The sequence below is a fragment of the Anomaloglossus baeobatrachus genome, chromosome 8, assembly GCF_048569485.1.
Source record: "Anomaloglossus baeobatrachus isolate aAnoBae1 chromosome 8, aAnoBae1.hap1, whole genome shotgun sequence".
NCBI classification, from domain to species: Eukaryota; Metazoa; Chordata; class Amphibia; order Anura; family Aromobatidae; genus Anomaloglossus; species Anomaloglossus baeobatrachus.
The window spans coordinates 138276981-138300494 of NC_134360.1; the positions used below are offsets into that span (position 1 = coordinate 138276981).

General features: G+C 44.7%; 1 protein-coding gene across 1 annotated transcript in view; it reads left to right on the forward strand.

Moving 5' to 3' along the window:
• The window catches only part of CDC73 (cell division cycle 73), a 208475-nt gene that overhangs the window by 169226 nt on the left and 15735 nt on the right, over positions 1-23514 (forward strand). The window contains exons 12-13 of the mRNA XM_075322108.1: positions 8146-8181; positions 8265-8352. Of these exons, the coding sequence (XP_075178223.1) occupies positions 8146-8181; positions 8265-8352 (124 nt within the window). The remainder of the gene's footprint in view (positions 1-8145; positions 8182-8264; positions 8353-23514) is intronic.

Below are 23514 nucleotides of genomic sequence, written 5' to 3' on the forward strand. Positions count from 1 at the left end.
TGTAACAAATTATTTTGTCCGTTTTCTTCTATTGTCCATTGTCAAAATTATAAATTTTGGACTAAAATAACATTTTAGCATAAAAAGCAACCACTTTCAATTTCATAACCATAAATTCCAACGGGATCAATAAAGTGTATCGTATCATATCTAAATTTTAAAAAGTTCTGTGAATCATTTGTGCTCAACATACAACTGCATAAAATCCTTGAGGGGTTACATTTTTATTTTTTTTTTTTAAAAAGGGGGGGTAACTTGTGGGGGTTTTTGCTTTTTAGGTACCCCAGGGGCCCTGCAAATGTAACATGGTACCTATAATCTATTTCAGCCAAACTTGCTTTCCAAAATTCAAATGTTGCTCCTTCCCTTCCGAGCCCAGCCATTTATGCAAACAGAGGTGTCTGACCACAGTGGAATATATGCGTACTCTGAAGAAACTGGGTAACAAATGTTGGGGTCCATTTTGTCATGCTATTCCTTGTAAAAGTGAATAAATTGAGGCTTACAGCACCATATTTAGTTAAAATGTCCCCCCCCCGCACTGTGCATTGATACTTGTGACGCATCTGAAGGGTTAATAAACTTTGGATGTGGTTTTTAGCAGTGTTAGGGATACAGTTTTTAGAATAATGTCACTTTGGGATATTTTCTGTTGGTTCAAATGTGATGTCCCTAAAAAAAACAAACAAAAAAAAAAACTATTGTTCGAAAATTAAGAAATAACTGATACACATTGAACCCTCCTAGCTTCCTAACAAAAAAAAATTGTTTCCTAAATTGCGATGATAGTAAAATAATAAAAAAAAAGTATGAAAAAAGTTTTTAAAAAATAAAAAGCTAAACAAACCTAAAAGTTCAAATCACCCCCCTTTCTCCCCATTGAAAATTAAAGGATTTAAAAAATATACACACTTTGTATTGCTCGACACAAAAAATAAGCAGTCACTGAGCAATACATCCCAAAAAATGAGAACGCTACAGGTCGGGGGAAATGGTGCAAAACACGCGCCACTTTTTTTGGATAAACGTTTGGGGTTTTTTTAACCCCTTATATAAAAGTAAACCTGTACATGTTTGGTGTCTACGAACTCACACAGACCTGAGCCATCACACCGACACATCATAGTGAACACGGTGAATAAAATATCTGAAAAACAATTGTGCCTTTTTCCAGTACACTGTATGGTAAAAGTCATGGTTTCATTTAAAAGTACACCTCGTCCTGCAAAAAACAAGCCTTCATATGGCAAGATTGCCGGAAAAAGATAAGTTACGGCTCTCGGAAGAAGGGTTGCGAAAAAATAAGCAACAAAGCGCAAAATGGGTTGTCGTGAAGGAAGGTTAAAATTTGCTCCGTCATTGAGCGTAGGTGGAAAGGTACAATATTTGAAGTTTTTTCATTAACACAGGATTAAATTGTAAACTGAAGGGATCTGTGAAGAAACGCTTTGGATTTCGAACATTTATCGAGGGTTTGTTCACACTTTCAGGTTTTGTGTGTGTGTGTGTGTGTGGTGTTGTGATAGGTTTTTCTTCATTTTTATATATAAACTTCTGTTGCTTTGGAGTCCTGGTGGGCTAATGCCTGTGTTACAGACTTTGTATATCTTTGGCAGTGAAGCATTGCCCTAAGACTTGAGCTTGGATGGAATACAGGAGTTGATGAGCAGCGTGATAAAACTGTGAAATTAGAGCACGCTTTTAATAAAACTTCCAGCCTGAAACAGAATCTTTTCCTGCTGTTTGAGTGAACTGTGCCTTAGTTTAAGTCCTTTTATTATGTAGGGCTTCTAAACACGTCTTTAACCTTTTCATTGGTTGGGGAGTTTCCAACTTGTCTTAGTTACTGGATGTGCAAAATGTCTACACTTGTGGCCTTTGCAAATACAGCCTGGGGTATGTTCACATGGGTTTTTTTACCCCCATCATTTTTTTGAGCATATTCACTGAAGATAGTATGAATAAGCACTCTGTAAACACTTCTATTTATTCTGTTGAAGAAAGTCTTTGTTGTTCAGGTTTTGAGTGTCTAACTGCTTCACGTTACCAAAATGCCAAGCAGTCAAACAAAGTAATCAGCCATGAAGCTGCTCCGTACTTTGCAGTAGAAGTCAATGGGTAGGCTATAAATAGAGATGGGCGAACCTTAAGATATTTGGGTTCGGCGGGTCTAGCTGAAGTTAAAAAGCTGGTTCGGGACCCGAATACCTGCCTGAACGCAGAACTCCATTTACGTCTATGGGGACCTGAACATTGTGCTGTAAAATGGTAGAAAGGGCTAGGGGAATTAGCGTAGCACTGTTATACTTACCAAGTCTCCCGTGCAGCTGTAACACTACTTCTGGGTCTGTTCATTAACCCTCATGCATATTCACTGCTTCGCCTGCCCACCGTCAGTCCTGGCGTGTGATTGGTTGCCGTCAGACCACACCCCCACCCTGTGTGACTGTGTTTGTGATTTTTTTTTTGGAATCACACACGCTGTCTGCATAACTATAGTATAAAAATAAATTGTCGTAGAGTCCCACCATAGTGTGATACCCAGCACAGATAAAAAATACGGCTACAGGCTGCAGCCTCCAGCCTTGGCTGTGTATCAAAATAACAGGGAGCTCCATGCGGCTTTTTTTTTTTTTTTTCTTTTTGTCTTCATTTATTTAATTTAAAAAGAAAAAAAAGATGGTGGGCGGAGAAGCAGTGAGTATGTATGAGGGTTAATGAGCAGATCTGGAAGCAGTGTTAACGCCACGCAGGAGACTGTCAGTATAACGGTTGTGCTTTATTCCCGATTTTTGATTTCTTTCCCTTTTTTTCTTTTAATATCTGAGTGGCTGAAGTGTTTGGGGTCCATGCACACTTAAAGGGGTTGTCCGACATTAGCTTAACAAAAATGTTTGAGTTTATCTGTGCTGTATTGTCATATAGATCACACCTACATTGTTATTTTTTGTTTTCTAACTTTTGTTCCTCTTGAATTATACCTTTATTCTCTGCAGCTTCTTGTTTACATTCAGCTCTAGCAAACTGACCACTTCCTGTGCAAAACCTCCCAGTCACAGCTGTCACCGCCCAGCCTCAGTGTCCAGCCCCACCCCAGTGTCCAGCCGCACCCTCTGCCCGCCCCCTGCACACATTCCCTGTCAGTATATTCTTCCCCAGCACCTGACCTGGTATCACTACAGCATTGCAAATAACAGCCCCACATCGGACTCTGCACCGTACACGCACACACATGGCTCTGCACCGTACACGCACACACATGGCTCTGCACCGTACACGCACACACATGGCTCTGCACCGTACACGCACACACATGGCTCTGCACCGTACACGCACACACATGGCTCTGCACCGTACACGCACACACATGGCTCTGCACCGTACACGCACACACATGGCTCTGCACCGTACACGCACACACATGGCTCTGCACCGTACACGCACACACATGGCTCTGCACCGTACACGCACACACATGGCTCTGCACCGTACACGCACACACATGGCTCTGCACACGCACACATGTGGCTCTGCACACGCACACATGTGGCTCTGTGCCTCACACGCACACACATGGCTCTGCACCGTACACGCACACACATGGCTCTGCACCGTAAACGCACACACATGGCTCTGCACCGTAAACGCACACACATGGCTCTGCACACGCACACATATGGCTCTGTACCGCACACATATGGCTCTGTACCGCACACACATGGCTCTGCACCGTACACGCACACACATGGCTCTGCACCGTACACGCACACACATGGCTCTGCACCGTACACGCACACACATGGCTCTGCACCGTACACGCACACACATGGCTCTGCACCGTAAACGCACACACATGGCTCTGCACCGTAAACGCACACACATGGCTCTGCACACGCACACATATGGCTCTGTACCGCACACATATGGCTCTGTGCCTCACACGCACACATATGGCTCTGCACCGTACACGCACACACATGGCTCTGCACCGTACACGCACACACATGGCTCTGCACCGTAAACGCACACACATGGCTCTGCACACGCACACATATGGCTCTGCCAGCCCCCCCATCCCCATCCCCATAGGGAACACATGTGGAGTACATACTCACCTGTCCTCGGTCCCCGCCGCTCCTGCACGTTCGTGCGCTGTCTGTGCTCTGTTCAGCACAGTAGTGACGTCACCGCTGTGCTGCAGATTGCACAGACAGCCGGAGGGACAGTGATGAGAAGCAGCGCTGCGCTGCTTCTCATCAGCACTTTCAAATGTACCGGCATCGGTGATCTGTGATGCCGGTACATTTGAATGTGCGATCCTGGGCAGGGGGCCCGGTGCTGGAGCTGACACCACGGCAGCTGCCGCCAGGCCCCGCCCCCAGGTCACGGACCCCCACAGCAGTGCAGGGGGAGGTTACTGGAGGTGCGGGGGAATGTGTGGGAGGGTGCAGGGAAGGGGGCGGTGACTCCTCGCACTGTAGACACCCAGCAGGGAGGTGACATGCTGCTCCACATTTGCATGTCAACATGGCCCTGCCCATGTAGACGTGCAAAGACCGGAAGCAGCAAAATCGCGGCAGGAGCGGTCACATGACCGCTCTGAGCCGGGGGAGAGGGGCTGACAGCAGGGCAGGTAAGTGGTCTCTATCTACTTACCTGCCCCAATGTAGCCCAATAGGGAAATAAAAAAAAAAGTCAAAGAAGCCGGATAACCCCTTTAACAGTTCGGGTTCGCTCATTTTTAGCTATAAACCTGGAATTATCTTTATCTTTTGTAATCGTTTTAACTTAAAAATTAAATAAAAAAAAAAAAAGCCACATTAGAATGTGAAGCTGTAGTGGTTCTAAAAATTATAAACTTTTATAGCTGCCCTTTTCTGGGTCCAGCGCTGAATTTCTGCCTCTGCCACAATCAGGGTTTGCAGCAAATTCTGGAGGATGGCGCTCACTCACCCATCACTGTCCAAAGTGTTTTCTTTTATCAAGTAAAAGATTTTTTTTTGTTGTTGTTGAAAGAATATTTCGTATGATTTGGTTGCATGAGTAGAACAGGTAATATTGACTAGAATGTGCATGGCAGAGTCGGAATTACCATAGTTGATTTTAAATGATTATTCAACCATAGGAAAATAATTATATTTTTAATCATTGCATAAATTAAAATAGCTTATGGAGCATACTCCCCTTTGTTTCCTCTAGTGAGGTCTGCACCGGTTCTGTGTGTCTGCCTAGTTTGAAGTCTTATGGTCATGTCACACACAACAATGACGACGTCGCTAAGTCACCATTTTCTGTGACATAGCAGCGACCTTGCTAGCGATGTCGCTGTGTGACATCCAGCAACGACCTGGCCCCTGGTGTGAGGTCGCCGGTCGTTGCTGAATGTCCTGGACCATTTTTTTGGTCGTTACTATCCCGCTGTGAAGCACACACCGCTGTGTGTGACCGCGAGAGAGCAACGAACTGAATGTGCAAGGAGCCGGCTTCTGCGGACGCTGGTAACCAAGGTAAATATCGGGTAACCAAGCAATGGCTTGGTTACCCAATATTTACCTTCGTTACTAGCGTTCGCAGCTTCTTGAAGCCGGCTCCCTGCACACGTAGCCAAGGTACACATCGGGTAACTATCAGCAAAGCGGTTTGCTTATTAACCCGATGTGTACTCTGGCTACGAGTGCAGGGAGCCAGCGCTAAGCGGTGTGCGCTGGTAACCAAGGTAAATATCGGGTAACCAAGCGAAGCACTTTGCTTGGTTACCCGATATTTACCTTAGTTTCTAAGCGCAGCATCGCTTCCACGCGTCGCTGGTCGATGGTAAGATCTGCCTGTTTGACAGCTCACCAGCGACCATGTAACGACGCAGCAGCAATCCTGATAAGTTGCTGCGTCGCTACGTGTGACCTAGGCTTTAGGCCGTGTGCCCACGGGACAATGTACCCGCTGACTTTGCCGTAGGTTTCCCTGCTTTCCGGAATCCATTGCTGCGGGATTTGAGCATTTTTGGTGCAGCAAACCTGCGGGACAAGTGTGGAAATACCTACGGAAGTCCCGTCCTGTATCTCCATAGTTGAAAGGCTGGACATCCGCAGATATTTCCGCATGAATAATTGGCATGCAGTTACGTGTACCTGCGGGACATCTGCAGCATATTCCGCAGCGGGACATCTGCAGTATATTCCGCAGCCGCACATACCACAGCATTTATACAGCACTCACTAAATCCCATAGGATAACATGGGGAATGTCTGTACTTGAGTAAACCTGCGGATTTATCTGGAAAATCCAGATAAATCTGTGGGTTTTACGCAGCAAAATCCGCTGTTATGTTGTCCCGTGGGCACGTGGCCTTAGGGCCACTGCGATCTTTCATTGCTTGCAGCGGTCAGGTGACAGCAGAGAAGCAAGTCAATGGCCTGTTCACTAGTCACCTGTCAGTTGCGCTGCAGTTTTGGATGCACCTCACTGCTGGCGCTGATCTCCAGTGTGGGCTGCAGCGGTGCTGTGACTTCTGGGCACACCTCACTGCTGGCGCTGATCTCCAGTGTGGGCTGCAGCGGTGCTGTGACTTCTGGGCACACCTCACTGCTGGCGCTGATCTCCAGTGTGGCCTGCAGCGGTGCTGTGACTTCTGGGCACACCTCACTGTTGGCGCTGATCTCCAGTGTGGGCTGCAGCGGTGCTGTGACTTCTGGGCACACCTCACTGCTGGCGCTGATCTCCAGTGTGGGCTGCAGCGGTGCTGTGACTTCTGGGCACACCTCACTGCTGGCGCTGATCTCCAGTGTGGCCTGCAGCGGTGCTGTGACTTCTGGGCACACCTCACTGTTGGCGCTGATCTCCAGTGTGGGCTGCAGCGGTGCTGTGACTTCTGGGCACACCTCACTGCTGGCACTGATCTCCAGTGTGGGCTGCAGCGGTGCTGTGACTTCTGGGCACACCTCACTGCTGGCGCTGATCTCCAGTGTGGGCTGCTGTGTAATCATGAGGACTATATGCTGGAAGATAGTGACTGTTTATTTGTTATTCCAAGCCTTTAAATATGTTTTGTTTTTTTGTTGGACAATTGTTTTATCAGCATTATAGGGGCTCAGACCCGCTGTCAGGCTGGTGTACATGACCTGTATACAGCTGCAAATCGTGTGACACTGGCATTCTGTAGTAGAAATAAATGCATTATTTTTGCTGTGATCTGTTCAGGACCCTCCCTGTATTAAGGAGCACGTCTCAGTGTAACTGATACATGCAGGCAGATTGCACATTTCAGCACTTCCCATCTTGAAGCTGCCACTTCATAATTGGGCTTTCTTACAAGACTAAAGAGAGAATAACTATAGGCTCGGTCATGAAAATGTGATTGTGATTGCTGCAGGAAAATTGAGATGCCGATTTATCATTATATCTAAATTGGATGGGATATGAAGCGTCTCGTAAAATATTCAGTGTAATCCAGATGTGAAGCCTCCAGATTCTCCTGTATGTGACAACTGTATGATGGGGCTTTGGACCTGTGGGCTGTGACTTTACTACAGCCAGGCAATGATTACCCGCACTTGAAATGTCTTTGTGCTAACATGGAACAATACCAAAGATTAGATCTTGGCTGATTGAGGTTTAGGTGACGGCCACACATGTCCGAATCACAAGCAGCACGTCTGCAGCATGGGCATTTCTGCAGTTTGCTTTTTTTTTTTTTTATTATTGCAAGTTTTCCATTGCGTCTAATAGTAAAGTGAAATTGACACCAAAGCTCAATTTTTGTGGATTTTGCTACAGATTTACCAAACCTGACACAAAAGTGGTGTGCTATTGCAGATGGTCTGCTCATACCAAGACTTATTGGAAGGACATGTAGTTATTACAATGGAGGGACACTCATGATGGCCTGTGGAAGAACTGTATTCACTTCTTTTTGCCTATGGGGGTTTCTTAAAAAAAAAAAAAAAAAAAAGCAAGTGTCACCCTTTAACAATGCTCCCAAATCCTTAAAAACTTCCAAATGAAACCATTTTATTTCTCATATTTGTACATGTAAGTTAGGGTAATATTGTGGTACCGTGTTAGCCAGAAAAATCAATCGTAAGTTAATAATCCTGTGTTGTTTTAGTTCAGTAAGATTAACCCATTTTTTTCTTTCTACTCATCTAGTATCTCAAGCAAGACCACCGCCCAACCAAAAGAAGGGTAAGATCGGAGATGCTTTAGATTCGTAGACCTAGTTACAAGGAAGGAGCAGAACATGATCATGTTTTCCACCTTTTGTGCAGGGTCAAGAACGCCCATTATTATTATTCCTGCGGCCACCACATCCCTCATAACCATGCTAAATTCTAAAGACCTGCTGCAGGATTTAAAGTAAGTTATTGTCAGCCATAAGGATTTTGCTTGATGCATTGATTTTATTTGACGAGAAGTTGTATAAAGATGTGTGTGTCTGCTCATACTTGTCCCTGTTTTGCCTTGTTTCCATTGCACAGAAAAGAGAATAGTGATAAATCCATTATACATGAATTACAAAAATGTTTCTCAGGATATAATGACCTATGTATGTTTCTTACTGTAAAAGGTTATACAGATCAGTTATTGCAAATTAGACAAAATATTCAGTCACATATCATGTAAATAAAAATATAGACCGTTTTCCTGCTTGCATTTGTTCACTTTCGAGCGCTGTTACAGGTACATACAGATAACTGTATTGAGATGCTTTGTAAATACTTTGCTTACTTATCTTTGAGAGCTTTCCGCTCTGAACTATTGCACTGACTGTAATTCTAAGGCTGCTTTCACACATCAGTTTTTTGCCATCAGGCACAATCCGACAAAAATAGGAAAAAACAGATCCGACGTCTGTTGCCGCCGGATCCATTTTTTCCCCAATAGACTTTCATTAGCGCCAGATTGTGCCAGATGGCCTTGCGTTTCATCCGTTTTTTGCCGGATCCCGCAAAACTTACTTGTTTGGCATCCGGATGAAACGTTGAGGTGAACGTTTTTGTGTCCGGAAAAAAAAATGGATCGCACAGGACCCGGTGCCATACAGCGTGTTTTATAATGGAAGCCTGTGGACGCTGGATCCAGCGTAATGCAGCAAAAAAATGGATTCGGCCGCCGGATCCGTTTTTTTGAACTGAGCATGCTCAGTATCACACAGGATCTGTCAAAAAAAACTGAAGAAACTGATGGAAAAAACTGATCCGTTTTTTCGCCGGATCCGTCGCATCAGTTTTTTCACCGGATCGTGCCTGATGCCAAAAAACTGATGTGTGAAAAGCAGCCTTACCATTACAAGAAAAATAATGACGTGTGGTTACAAGTAGCATAGCTGTGCTATATCACTTGCACACAGGGCTGTGGAGTCGGTAAGCCAAACCTTCGACTCCGACTCCTCAAATTCTCTTGCACCGACTCAGACTCCGGCTCCGACTCCGACTCCTACATATATTGCTTATAGTTAGGTGAAAAATTTATTGTAGTACATGAATATGTGTATGTGAACATCAGACATTTAATAATTTTTATGATACAATAATCAAGATATTTGGATAGAACATAAAATATATTTATTGGAATACAACTTTAGAACACAAAAAACTGTAATAAATTGTAAATATGTAATACACTATGTAATATACAGTAGATTACATATATATCGTGTGTATATACACTATATATATATATATATATATATATATATATATATATATATATATTACATATTTACAATTTATTAGTTTTTTGTGTTCTAAAGTTGTATTCCAATAAATATTTTATGTTATATCCAATTATCTTGATTATTGTATCATAAAAACAATTAAATGTCTGATGTTCACCCTGTACTACAATAAATTTTTCACTTAAATATAAGTATTATACTAAATGTTATTATTTAGTAAAATATTCAGCACATTCTGCATTGCACTCCTGTCCCCAATTTATTATAATATTTTAGGAGTCTGAGTCGGTGCATTTTATACCGACTCCGACTCCACCAAAATGAGCTCCGACTCCGACTCCACAGCCCTGCTTGCACACTGTACAGACTCCTAGTTGTGTCCATGAGACTAAAACCTCAGAGTTCAGTCTTGTCCGATCAGCGGACAGATTGTTTGCTTTGTATTTTACTGTACCACATTTGTGGTTCACAAACTCTTACCCTTTTATTTCATCATTTTGACAAGTGTGTAGAAGACAGGCTGTAGAGTCCCATAAAGTGCTCTCTATCTTTTCAACAAATAAGATGTTCATTGGTGCATAATATTGTCAGGCTTAAAGGGCCTGACTAGTCTGAATTCCCTATGTAAGTGAAAGTAGAGCATGTTAACGGTGATAATTGGTGTTCTTACATGCTCTGCTTCTACTTACATGGGCAATCTGGACCTAAGAGTTGTCCTCTGTAGTATGGCTGTGCCGCTGGTCCATACAGCGCGCTGTTTGAAGCTGGTAGCAGTGGCATTTTTCCTCGGCAGCACTGGAGGAGCTCACGGGCACTGCTACTGGCTGGATCCTGCAATCCGGACAGCTGAGTGGCGCTTGCAGGTTGTATAGCAAACGGCTTGCAAGCACATGCTTCTTTTCTAGGACACTGGCCACTCTTAGCTGTAGAGGTGGATGTCAACCTACGCATCAAGCAGGAAGAGAGAAAAATACAATACTTTATGTATTCTTGAAAATATACAGTATTTTTAATAAGGGGTGTGTTGTAAAGATGCTTGTTTTTACATGTACGTTGCAGTTTAGGCTGCGTGAATCAGGTGACCGCTTCTCCATCACATGGTTCAAATTGCAACCTGCATGAGTCAGAGCCGATTGCCGGCATATCTTACTCTGGAATGCACTGGGATTTCAGAGAAAATATACTTTAAAGATTTGTCCAGAGCCATAGCCAGAAACAAAACTTGTCAGACTCTGCCCCAGGCTGGCTCTTCCCTTTAAGTATAGAGGTGTGTGACTGGTCTCTTACGTAATGAGACCTGTCAATCACTGGCAGCCAGCCCGGATGGAGCAGAGTTAGGGTATGTCTGCACGCTGCGTTCTGGCTTGACAACTAAACTGTACACTTTTGAGAAATGTAAACACTGCGTTTAACAAAACTAATGCTGTCAAAACGCATGCGTTTCCCTGCGTTTTCTTTGCAGTTTGGCCACATTTTGGACACTGTTTGGTCACTAATTTTTTGGGTTTTGTTTTTGCATGTCAGAAATGTTTATTTCTAAATTTTGTCCCATTATATTGGTTTACCTGGTGAAAATAAACAAGTGAGATGGGAATATATTTGGTTTTTATTAAGTTGCCTAATAATTCTGCACAGTAATAGTTACCTGCACAAACAGATATCCTCCTAAGATAGCCAAATCTAAAAAAAACCACTCCAACTTCCAAAAATATTAAGCTTTGATATTTGAGTCTTTTGGGTTGATTGAGAACATAGTTGTTGATCAATAATAAAAAAAATCCTCTAAAATACAACTTGCCTAATACTTCTGTACACGGTGTAAGATGCAACTGAAGTGTAGCCGTCTAGGCATAGATATATCCAGATTTTCATTGTACAATAGTTTTTATGCTAACTCAATTAAACCTCATTTAACCCAAAACAAGGAAGGAGTACTTGCACATGTTGTATGCAAATATTAATTTATTACATCAAATTATATATAGAAAAATTACAAAAATGACATGAGACACATTAAAATTGAAGTGCTACAGTGTGCAATACACACAGGGTAAAGGTGGATCACCACACTGTTGTAGATACTGATAAATACATGATTATAAAAGTGTCCTCTTGATATTAAGTGTTCAAAATAATTCAAATAATTCCCTTTATAGAGTAAGCACTATGCCACTGTCTGATCGTCGATCCTGCTGTCCCTGCACGCTCCCGTGCTGCTCCCCCCCCGACAATCTGCCATCTTTCGATCTGCCATCTCTCGATCATCCGCTGTCCCCCTCCCTCGGTATCTTCTGTCCCCTACCTGCTGCCACCAGGTCGTCCGAGGTCTTCATTGGTCCAATCATATCTCCCTCCATCGCTGGATCCTCCCTGAGTCCTCGGTGAGCTGTTTTTCTTACTGCCTGCTGCTGCCTCCTGTAATAAGCTGTCCATCATTCTGCCTGCTTTTCCTCCTGCAATTGTTCTTGTCAGTGATCCTTCTGCTGATCCTGTGAGTATAATTTTTTCTATTTTTTTTTTTGTCCCTCATTCCCTGTCCCTTTTTGCACCTTATCAGTCCTTGCGAGCTGCGATCAACATCCGTGCTCCATTTTGGGCAGGAATTTTTTTTTTAATTTTGTCAGTCATGCCCTGTTGCTTTTTGCACCTTATCCGTTCGTGCATCCTGCAAGTCACTTAGCGCTGATCCGTGATGCACATCACAAATCAGCATTGATCAACATCTGTGCCCAATTTTGACCATTTTTTTTTTTTTTTACTGATGACCGTTTAGTATGTTTGTTTCCTTTTTTTATGTTACCAAATTTGAATCTCCTTTCTATTTTCAGTGTTTTTTCTACTCAAAGAAAATAGGTTCACAGAAACGCTCGCACATATATATATATATATATATATATATATATATATATATATATATTCCGATACCCCACATACTGTTTAGGCGGATGGCAGGGCTCGGAAGGCAAAAAGCGCCATTTGTTTTTCAAAATTGTCTGGAATAGTTAGCGGATGCCATGTTGCATGTGAAGAGACCCTGATGTGCCCAAACAGTGGAATTCCCCCACATGTAACCCTCCCCAAGGAATGTATCTCAGGGAAATTGTATGTATGTATGTATATAATATATATATATATATATATATATATATATATATATATATATATATATATATATATATATATATATATATATGTATATGTGTGTGTGTGTATATATATATATATATATATATATATATATATACATACATACATACATACATACATACATACATACATACATACATACATACATACATACAATTTCCCCCAGATACATTCCTTGGGGAGGGTTACATGTGGGGGGATTCCACTGTTTGGGCACATCAGGGTCTCTTCACATGCAACATGGCATCCGCTAACTATTCCAGACAATTTTGAAAAACAAATGGCGCTTTTTGCCTTCCGAGCCCTGCCATGCTCCTAAACAGTGGTTTCCCCCCACATATGGGGTATCAGAATACTCTATAGAAATTGCCCTTGTGTAAATAAAAAAGTAGAGACTAAGAACATTTTTTAAAAATTTATTTTATTCATCTTCACAGTGCAACACTATAAAATTTATTAAAGCACCTGGGGATTCAAAGTGCTCAGTACACATCTACATAGGTTCCTTGGGGCATCTAGTTTACAAATTGGGGTCACTTGTGGAAGATTTCCACTGTTTAGGCACTTCAGGGGGTCTCCAAATGCAACATGGCATCCGCTAATGATTCCAGGCCAATTTTGCTTTCTAAAATTCAAATGGCGCTCCCGCCAAAACAATTGATTTCCACCACATATGAGGTATTGCTGTACTCGGGAGAAATTGAACAATAAATTTTATGGTGCATTTGTTCCTGATACTCTTGTGAAAATTCAAAATCTTATGGCTAAAGTAACATTTTAATGTTTCATTTTTTTTTTTTCATCTTTTTCTCCCACATTGCTTTGGTTCCTGTGAAGCACCTAAAGGGTTAATAAACTTCTTTGATGTGGTTTTGAGCAGTGTAAGGGGTGCAGTTTATAGAATGGTGTCACTTTTGGGTATTTTCTGACACCCAGGTCTCTCAAAGTCACTTTAAACATGATGTGGTCCCTAAAAAAAGATGAACTTTGAACCCTTCTAACTTCCTAACAAAAAAAAAATTGTTTAGAAAATTGCACTGATGTAAAATAGACATGTGGGAAATGTTTTTAAGTAACTATTTTGTCAGACTTAACTCTCGGATTTATGGGCATAAAACTTCAAATTTTGAAAATTCCGTATTTTTCGCCACATTTCTGAAATTTTTATAAATAAAAACAAAAAATATAATCTGCCTAATTTTACTCCTATTATGAAGTACAACATGTCACGGAAAAAAACAATGTCAGAAACACTGGTATCCGTTGAAGTTTTTCAGAGTTATAACCTGTCAGTTACACAGTGTGAAGGGGTTAAAGGGTTTGATAAAAAAATATCCTGTGAAACGTGTAGGAATTGCAACCATTTTTCTACAAAGACTCAATTCGGGGCTCAAAAGTACAGTGGAACCTCTGTTTACGAGTAACTTGGTGTGCAAGTATTTCGCTAGACGAGCAAAGCTTGTTGTAAATTTGTAATTCTGTTTTACGAGCAAGCTTTGCTGTACGAGCAAAATACCGCACACACTTCCGGTTCCGTACGCACAAACACACATATTATGCTCACATATCCTCCGTTCCCTTGCCGGCCTCATACCTGGTTCTTGTAGTCCGCCGGTATGTGGATCCGGTAACCAGCCCGACCAATACAGGAACTGCCACTGTGCTTCCCATTCAGAGCCACTGACGTCAGCGCCCTGGCCAATCTGAGGCATGAGCCGCTTGCCTCTGAGTCAGCGCGCTGGCCAATCACAGAGGCAAGTGGCTCATGCCAATAACAGCTGCTGAAGCACTGACAGTGGCAGCCTTTGCATCGGCCGCCATAGTTGCCGCCCGGCGGACTGCGAGGGAACGGAGGATATGTGAGCCTAATGTGCGTGTGCACGCGTGTGTTTGTTTGTACATGTGCGTGTGCACATGTTTCTTTCTGCATGTGTGTGCATGTGTGGAATGGCACAATAGGGAACCAGGATGGGATATTACTACAAGTTGTGAACGAATTGTTTGCATTCCAATGATTTCCTATGGGAAATCTTGCTTTGCTAGACGAGTAAATTGGTTTACAAGCACACTCCCAGAGCGGATTGTTCTCGTAAACAAAGATTCCACTGTAATTAGATAAATTTACTTTACAATTTTATTAGAAATTAACATTTTATTTATGGGAGCGAATACTCTGTAGACAATAACTGCCAGAAGTCTGGAAGCCATGGACGTCACCAAATGCTAGGTTTCCTCCTTTGTGATGCTTTGCCAACCTTTGCTGCAGCTGACTTCAGTGCTTGTTTGTGGGTTTGTGGGTGTTTTTGCCTTAAGTTTTGTGTTGAGCATGTAAAATGCAGCTCGAGGGGTTTGAGATGTGGGGATTGACTCCTGGTTTGCTCTTGTAGGATGTTTTAAGTCTTTTTCCATCTGTACGGTGAAGCGCTATCTAATCAACCTTGATGCATTTGGTTTAATCTGAGTGGAAAGATCACCCTGTACACTTTAGAATACATCTGGCTGCTTCTGTCTTTAGTCACATCAATAAACACTAGTGACCAAGGGCCACTGGAAGCCATGAATGCCTGGCTATCACACTGTCTCCACCATGTTTTACAGAGGATGTGTGCTTTGGATCATGACCCGATCCAAGCCTTCTCCATACTTCCTTCTTACCATCATTCTGGTACAGGTTGTTAGTTTCATCTGTCCAGAGAATTATTTTCCATAACTGGGTAGGGTTTTTTTAGATGTTGGGTTTTTTTTTGGGGGGGGGGTAGAATCTAATCTAGTCTATTCTAATGGCTTATTGATGGTTTGCACCTTGTGATAAACACTCTGTATTTGTTCTCATGAAGTCTTCTCTTTATGGAAGACTTGGTAAAACACTGACTACCTGGAGAATGTTCTTTTAAAGGGAACCTGTAAGCTCAAAAAAGCGTTATAACCTACAAGCAGGAGCGTGTGTGAGCTAGTAGTAACCCCTTCCTACCCATCCCTGTGTTGTAATATTGTGTAATATGAAAGTAATAAAGTGTTTTATTACTTAGATATTCCCTATGTAAATGAGCAGGTCTCTAGTCCCATGGGCATTACATCGCCCCATGGGCGTATGCATGCTTTCCATGGGATCACGCCCCTTTGGGCTTGATACCATGGATTTATATGAGCGACGTCAGTCTGCTCCTTCAGAATCCCACGCGTGTGCACTTGCCATTCTCGCCGCCTTCTCATCCTAGTGTTTGCTTGTCGGCTTCTGACACGCGCTACGCATGACCGGAACCGCAGGAGTTTTCTGAGCATGCGCAGTATGAGTCTGAAGTCAGCAAGCAACCAGGATAAGAAGGTGCCGAGAATGGTAAGCGCGCACGCGCGGGATTCTGAAGGAGCAGACGTTACCGTCACTCATGTAAATCCATGGTATCACGCCCACAGGGGTGTGATAACATGGAAAGTATGCAAATGCCCATGGGGCTAGAGACCTGCTCATTTACATAGGGAATATGTAAGTAATAAAACGTATTTTATTACTTTCATATTACACAATATTACAACACAGGGATGGGGTAGGAAGGTGTTACTAGCTCACATAGGCTCCTGCTTGCAGGTCATAACGCTTTTTTGACCTGACAGGTTCCCTTTAATTGGGTGGATGTTGTCAAGTTTTTCTTCACCACGGAAAGGATTTGGGGTTAACCCACCACTGTTGTCTTCCGTGGACCTCTAGGCGTTTTTGAGTTCCCAAGCACTCCACTTGATTTGGGCACATCCAATATTCAACTATCTCTCTGAGGGATGCCTTCTTTTTTAAGCCTAATCTTTTTTTTTTTTTTCTTTTCCCCAGTGAGATCTCCTTTATTTGCATGTTATGAATGCACAACAGCTTCCAAATGAAAATGCCACACCTGGAATCAGCTCGAGACCTTTAATCTGCTTAATGATAGATTAATGAGGGAATATCCCACGCAGCCCATTAAAGAGCTTTTGAGATAAATTACTCCAATTACTTTTGGTCTTTTGGAAAAGATGCAGCTACATATTTAAAGAGCTATAATTCCTAAACTCTTACTCCAGTTAGGATGTGAATACCCTCAACGTTGAGTCTGCACTTTAACCCCTTTACGAACCCGGGCCGTAAAATTACATCCTAGCAGTCAGTGTTAATCCCCCTGGCTGCCCGTGTGCACGTCAGCTGATTTTAAAAAGCTGACGTGTGCCTGCCAGGTATGAGCAGATTCGCCTGTACCTGTTAGCCCCTTAAATGCTGTTGTGAAACTGTCACAGCTGCATTATAATAGCGGTCGCTGTGTACCGTTTACTCACTGCCCGACACCAGAAGTCACGTGACTTGATCACGTGGATCCGATGGTTGTCATGGTAGCACAGGGTCATGTGATGACTCCTGTAGCTCACATGACTCGCTTCCTGTCTCACATGGCTGAGAGCTATGTAAGACAAGAGATTAGCATATCTGGTGATCATAGCTGTGTAGGTTTGATCAGCAGATATGGAAGAGCGATCAGATGGGGACTAGTAAAAAACCAAAAATTTCAAATCAATCCCCCCCTTTTGTTCCATTGAAAATTGAAGGGTGAAAAAAATAAAGAAAATACACAATTTGGTATCGCCGCATTCAGAAACGCTATCAAAATATAAAATAAATTAATCTGATCGGTAAACGGTTTAGCAGCAAAAAAATTCCAAACACCAAATTGTTTTTTAATCGCCACAAATTTTGCGCAAAATGGAATAACAGGCGATCAAAATGTAGCATCTGCGCAAAAATGGTATCATTAAAGATGTCAGCTTGAGGCGCAAAAAATAAGCTGTCACTGAGCCTGAGATGCCGAAAAAATGAGAGCGCTACGTGTTGCGGAAAATGGCACAAAACGTGCGCCACTTTTTTTGGACAAACTTCTGGGTGTTTTTTTTAAACCCCTTAGGTAAAAGTAATTGTATACATGTTTGGTGTCTACGTACTCGCACCGACCTGAGGCATCACACCCACACAATAGTTTAACCCTATAGTAAACACAGTGAATAAAATATCTGAAAAACAATTGTGCAATTGCACTTTCTCATTTTGCTATTTTTCTGCATTTGGAATTTTTTTTGCCGTTTTTCAGTACACTATATGGTAAAACTCATGATTTCATTTAAAAGTACAACTCATTCCGTAAAAAAAAAAACGAGCCCTCACATAACCATATTGACGGAAAAATAAAAACATTACGGCTCTCAGAAAAAGGGTGGTGAAAAAAAAAACAAAGCGCAAAATCAGCTGGTCGTGAAGGGGTTAAGCCAAATATTAATAATATAACCTTATCTTGAATATGTTTTGGTAATCTGCTAAAATGTCACAACCCAAAATATTTCTGGACCTAACTGCAAGCGTGTGTGTGTGTGTGTGTGTGTGTGTGTGTATATGTCACGAACAGCCGGGGAAGTCCCTCAGAAATCCGCAGCTGTTCACTGATTTGTTACACACGACTACTCTCTAGCGCCCCCCTTGTCTGCAGGCCAATTTTGGTACTGCAGGACAATGCATAAGATGAGGCTGCTGAGCTGATAATGCCAAATATTGGAGGTCTCACAGCAAGGGTAAATGTATATCTCTGATTCCTGCTAATGGAATATTTATATACCTCGGTACCCTTAATGATAGCACTCCAATAATTCTATGCAATAACAATTACGCTGCCACCACCCAGACTTTCTACAGGTAGCTGGGAACCCGTTTCAGATAGCATAAGGCCCTTCGGGGTTTTGGATTCGTATATAAAGCATAAGGAAAGAAACTCTTAAATTTTTATATATTTAATCCGAAAATAGGCAGTGTTTAAAGAATATACAGGAATTTACAAAAGGGAACAATACACATTACGGCATAACAGTTACATAAAATAAAAGGTATAAACGTGAAACCTACTAAGCTTGTGCCATAGAAGTGACGTCTGCTTAGGGAGTAGGAGGGAACTCCAAGAGATGTTAGAATCGGCCAGCATCACCCTTCATGATGCCCTCCTCGTGCTGACTGAGCCCCCAAGACAGGAACTGTCTCTTATGCTCTTGCTAGCCCCCCTTGCCTGTGACATCATTTTACAGTCACTTGTGGGCTGGGCTTGAGATGGTCACAAAGTTCCATAATTCTAGGGTTTTTCATATCTTTGCCCCTGGGTCACACAGGTGAAAGATATTAGCGTCATATTTAATATCTCGATTTTACAGTTACATTGATACCAAACACAACGCCTCTAGCACAATTTTACTGGCCAATACTAATTTGTCGTGATTCCGTCGATCTCCTCGTCAGGTGAGACGGTGCGCTGGGTTCCGCACGACGCAGGGATTCTGGCAATGTGTTTTTCATCTTTCTAGCATTAAAGTCGCACTTCAAAACCTGCTTTGGGAGTTTTCCCGCCAATATTACAAAGAATTGTCTTTCTCTGCAGCATTTGGCTTTAGTTCTACCATCACCCAAAGTCATAAATACCTTAAGCTTCCAGGCCAATCAGATAATCGCCATGACGACCTGTGGCTGGTGAAGAAGAGGGGGATGAAGTCCTTTCAACAGTTCTACATGACACCTCCCCCTTTTTGAGGTAGCATGGGAGATTGATTTGCCAATCGTCTCCTAAGCCTACCTCGCTGGCATCCCCCTGCCGGGACAGCCCATCAGCATTGCCATGCTCCACACCCTTCCTGTGTTGAATGGTAAAGTCATACTGCTGTAGTGCCAAGCTCCACCGCAGTAGCTTACCATTGTCTCCGGCCACCCGATGTAGCCAGCTGAGAGGGTTGTGGTCTGTCACTATGGTGAAGTTGCGTCCATATAGGTAGGGCTGCAGTTTCCGCAGGGCCCACACTATAGAGAGGCACTCCTTCTCCACAGTGGCGTAGGCCACTTCCCGGGATAAGAGCTTGCGGCTGAGAAACATCACCGGATGCTCTTCTCCCTTCCCATTTACCTGGCTGAGTACTGCACCAAGGCCAAACGCACTGGCATCTGTCTGAACTATGAACCGTCGGGTGAAGTCCGGAGCTTGTAGGATTGGGGAACTGGCGAGGGCAGCTTTTAGTGCCCTGAAGGACCGTTCACAGTCATCTGTCCAGGTGACTACTTGCGGTAGCTTCTTTTTGGTGAGGTCCGTCAACGGCTTAGCAAGAGCACTATAGTTAGGAACGAACTTCCTATAGTATCCTGCCGTACCCAAGAAGGACATCACCTGCTTCTTTGACTTGGGGGTAGGCCAGGAGGTGATGGCATCAACCTTCCCTGGCTCTGGTTTCAGGGTCCCGCCACCCACTCTGTGTCCAAGGTACTGTACCTCCGTCATGCCGATCTGACACTTCCCTGGCTTTATAGTCAGACCAGCGCTTTGGATCCGCCTGAGCACCTGCTCCAGGTGCCCCAGGTGTTCCTCCCAAGTGGGACTAAAGATGGCAATGTCATCCAGGTAAGCTACTGCAAACCCTCCTAGTCCCTCGAGCAGCTGGTCGACCAATCGCTGGAAAGTGGCAGGAGCATTTCTCATGCCAAAGGGCATGACGAGGGATTCATACAGCCCGAATGGGGTGATGAAGGCGGACCTTTCCTGTGCTTCCTTGGACATAGGAATCTGCCAGTACCCTCGACTCAGGTCCATGATGGTCAGGTACTGGGCCCCGGCTAAGCAATCCAGTAACTCGTCGATGCGTGGCATTGGGTACGCATCGGGTGCTGTGATTGCATTTAGCCTCCTGTAGTCCACACAAAACCGGGTTGTCCGGTCCTTTTTTGGAACCAAGACTACAGGCGAGGCCCATGCACTTTTGGACCTCTGGATCACTCCCAGGACTAGCATTTCATCGATCTCCCTTTTTATGTCCTTTTGTACCTCTAGGGAGACACGGTATGGGGGTTGACGAACTGGGGAATGACTCCCTGTGTCCACCTGGTGGGTGGCTAGGGATGTCTTCCCTGGGACATTCGTGAAGGTCATCAGGTAGGGCCGGAATACCTCCCGCAGCTGGGACTTTTGGTCCAAGGATAGCTGTGGGTTGAATGCCGCCTCCTCGATAGACCCTCCATCCCGGGCTGAGGCGAGCAAGTCCACCAAGACTTCACTTTCGCCTTCCTCGGGAAGACTACACACAGGAAGAGCAAAGGCTTCCCTGTCATGATGAGCTTTCATCATGTTGACATGGAAGACCTTTTGCCTCTTCCTGGCATGGTCGATGGTGACCACATAGTTTACGTCATTGAGGCGCTGATGCACCAGGTATGGACCCTCCCAGGCCGCCTGAAGCTTGTTCTGGGTCATTGGGACTAGGACCCACACCTTCTGACCCACTTCGTACACCCGCTCTCGAGCGTGTTGGTCGTACCATCGCTTCTGGCTGGCCTGGGCTTGCGCCATATTCTCATGCACCATCTGCGTCATTGACTGCATTTTGTCACGGAGCCGAATGACATACTCCACAACGGACACTTCTGGGGAATTCAGTTCCTCTTCCCAGGATTCCCTTACCAGACCAAGAGGCCCCCGGACTCGTCTGCCATACAGGAGCTCGAAGGGGGAAAACCCCGTTGAGGCCTGTGGTACCTCTCTGTAGGCAAACAGCAGGTGTGAGAGATACCGCTCCCAGTCGCGTCCATGTGACTCAACCAGCATCTTAAGCATCTGCTTAAGTGTACCATTAAATCGCTCACACAAACCATTGGTCTGTGGGTGATAAGCGCTTGATATCAGATGCCGCACCTGCATTTTCTTACAGAGAGCCTCCATTAGACGAGACATGAACTGAGTCCCCTGGTCGGTAAGCATCTCCCTGGGAAATCCTACTCGGGAGAATATGGTCAAGAGGGCATCTGCCACCTTATCGGCCCTAACTGAGGACAGAGCCACTGCCTCTGGATACCGGGTAGCATAGTCTACCACAGTAAGGACGAACCGTTTTCCAGAGCTGCTGGGGACGGCCAGAGGCCCGACAATGTCCACAGCGACCCTCTGGAAAGGCTCCTCTATCACCGGCAAAGAGATCAGGGGAGCTTTGGGAGCAGGCCCTGACCTTCCCACTCTTTGACATGTGATACAGGAGCGGCAGTAGTTGGCAACATCTGTCCCCATTTTGGGCCAATAGAAGTGGTGAGACAGCCGGGCCTTGGTTTTGCTAACCCCCAAGTGTCCGGCGAGTGGGATCTCATGGGCAATCCGCAGCAACTCACTCCTAAAGCGGTGAGGCACCACCAGCTGTTTTTCCTTCAGCCACTCTTGTTGGGGGTTACAGGGAATTGTCTCCCGGTACAACTTTCCCTGGTCCCAGAATACCCTCTCCTTATCGGTCTCGGAGGAGGGCTTCTCTGCGAGGTCCCTTAACGTCTCTAGACTGGCATCAGTTCGTAGAGCCACCTGAAACTCTTGGCTAGAGGCAGCCAAAAGTGACGTTAAGGTTCCAACCTCACCGGGACCCTCTGGGACCTGCTCTGGGTCCATCACCAGTTCCGTTATCCCTCTGGGTGAAGAGGTGTCAGAAGGCAGGGTTTCATTTGCGTTCTGGGCACTCTGACTGCGGGTGACAGCACCGATGAAGGCTGTCTCCCCGGGGAATAACCACTCTTCCCCATCAGCCTGACAGGTACTACTGGCTGTGTCACTGTCCGCTGTGACACTGCTCAGCTGCATTTGGCCACTGTCCTCGTGGTTCTCATGTCTGCCTCCATCTCTGTCAGCACAGACACTTGCTACCTTGGGGTTGTCCTCAGCCACGTCACCCTGCCGCGTGGCATGGCTGAGTTCCCCTGTACAAACCTCCACTTTATTACCATGCACAACATTTGTAATCACGTTCTGGATATCCGCATTCGGGTCGCATGACTTATCAACAACATTTGCATCACATGATTTAACAACATTTGCATCACATGACTGATCAACAACATTTGTATCACATGACTGATCAACAACATTTGTATCACCTGACTTTTTGGATTCGGGAGGATCATCAGGGAGAAATTGTGCGACTAATCGCCCCAGATCAGTCCCCAATAAAACATTGGTTGGTAGATGTTCATCCACCCCCACTTCCCTCCACCCTCTCCCAGCACCCCAGTCGAGGGGAATCAGGGCCATTGGGAAGGAGTGGTGGACACCCCCCGCCAAGGCGACAGTCAGGAGTTTTCCCGGGATAAAGTTTTCAGGGGGTACCAGTTCAGGGCGGACCAGTGTTCTGTCGGCCCCAGTGTCCTTGAGCCCCACAGTGGGGGTTCCGCCTACGGTGACGGGGTGTAGGTTTTCGCAGGCCCTACCACCCGCCTTCCTTGCCAAAAGGACAGTTCCAGTGGGCCCTTGGGCCTTGGATGTGGGGTTCCTCTTCTGCCTCTCTGGGCAACCAGAGCTGAGGTGTCCAGGCAGGTTGCAGGAAAAACACCTGCGAGTGTCAGAGGTGGGCCGGGCACTGGTGGATGAAACAGGACCTACGGGAGGTCGGCTGGTAGGGGCAGGGGTGGTTGTAGTTGTCATCTTACCCCCTTTCCAGCTAGTGGTGGACGGCTTCCGCACCTCCGATGCACGGTTGGCCACATAGGCGTCGGCAATCTGGGCTGCTTTTGAGGCCTCCTTGGGCTCTCGGTCCATAACAAACTGTCGAACCTCCACAGGACAGACATGTAGGAGTTGGTCCTTCACCATGAGGTCCTTTAACTCCTCAAAGGTTGTAACGGACAGTCCTTGGAT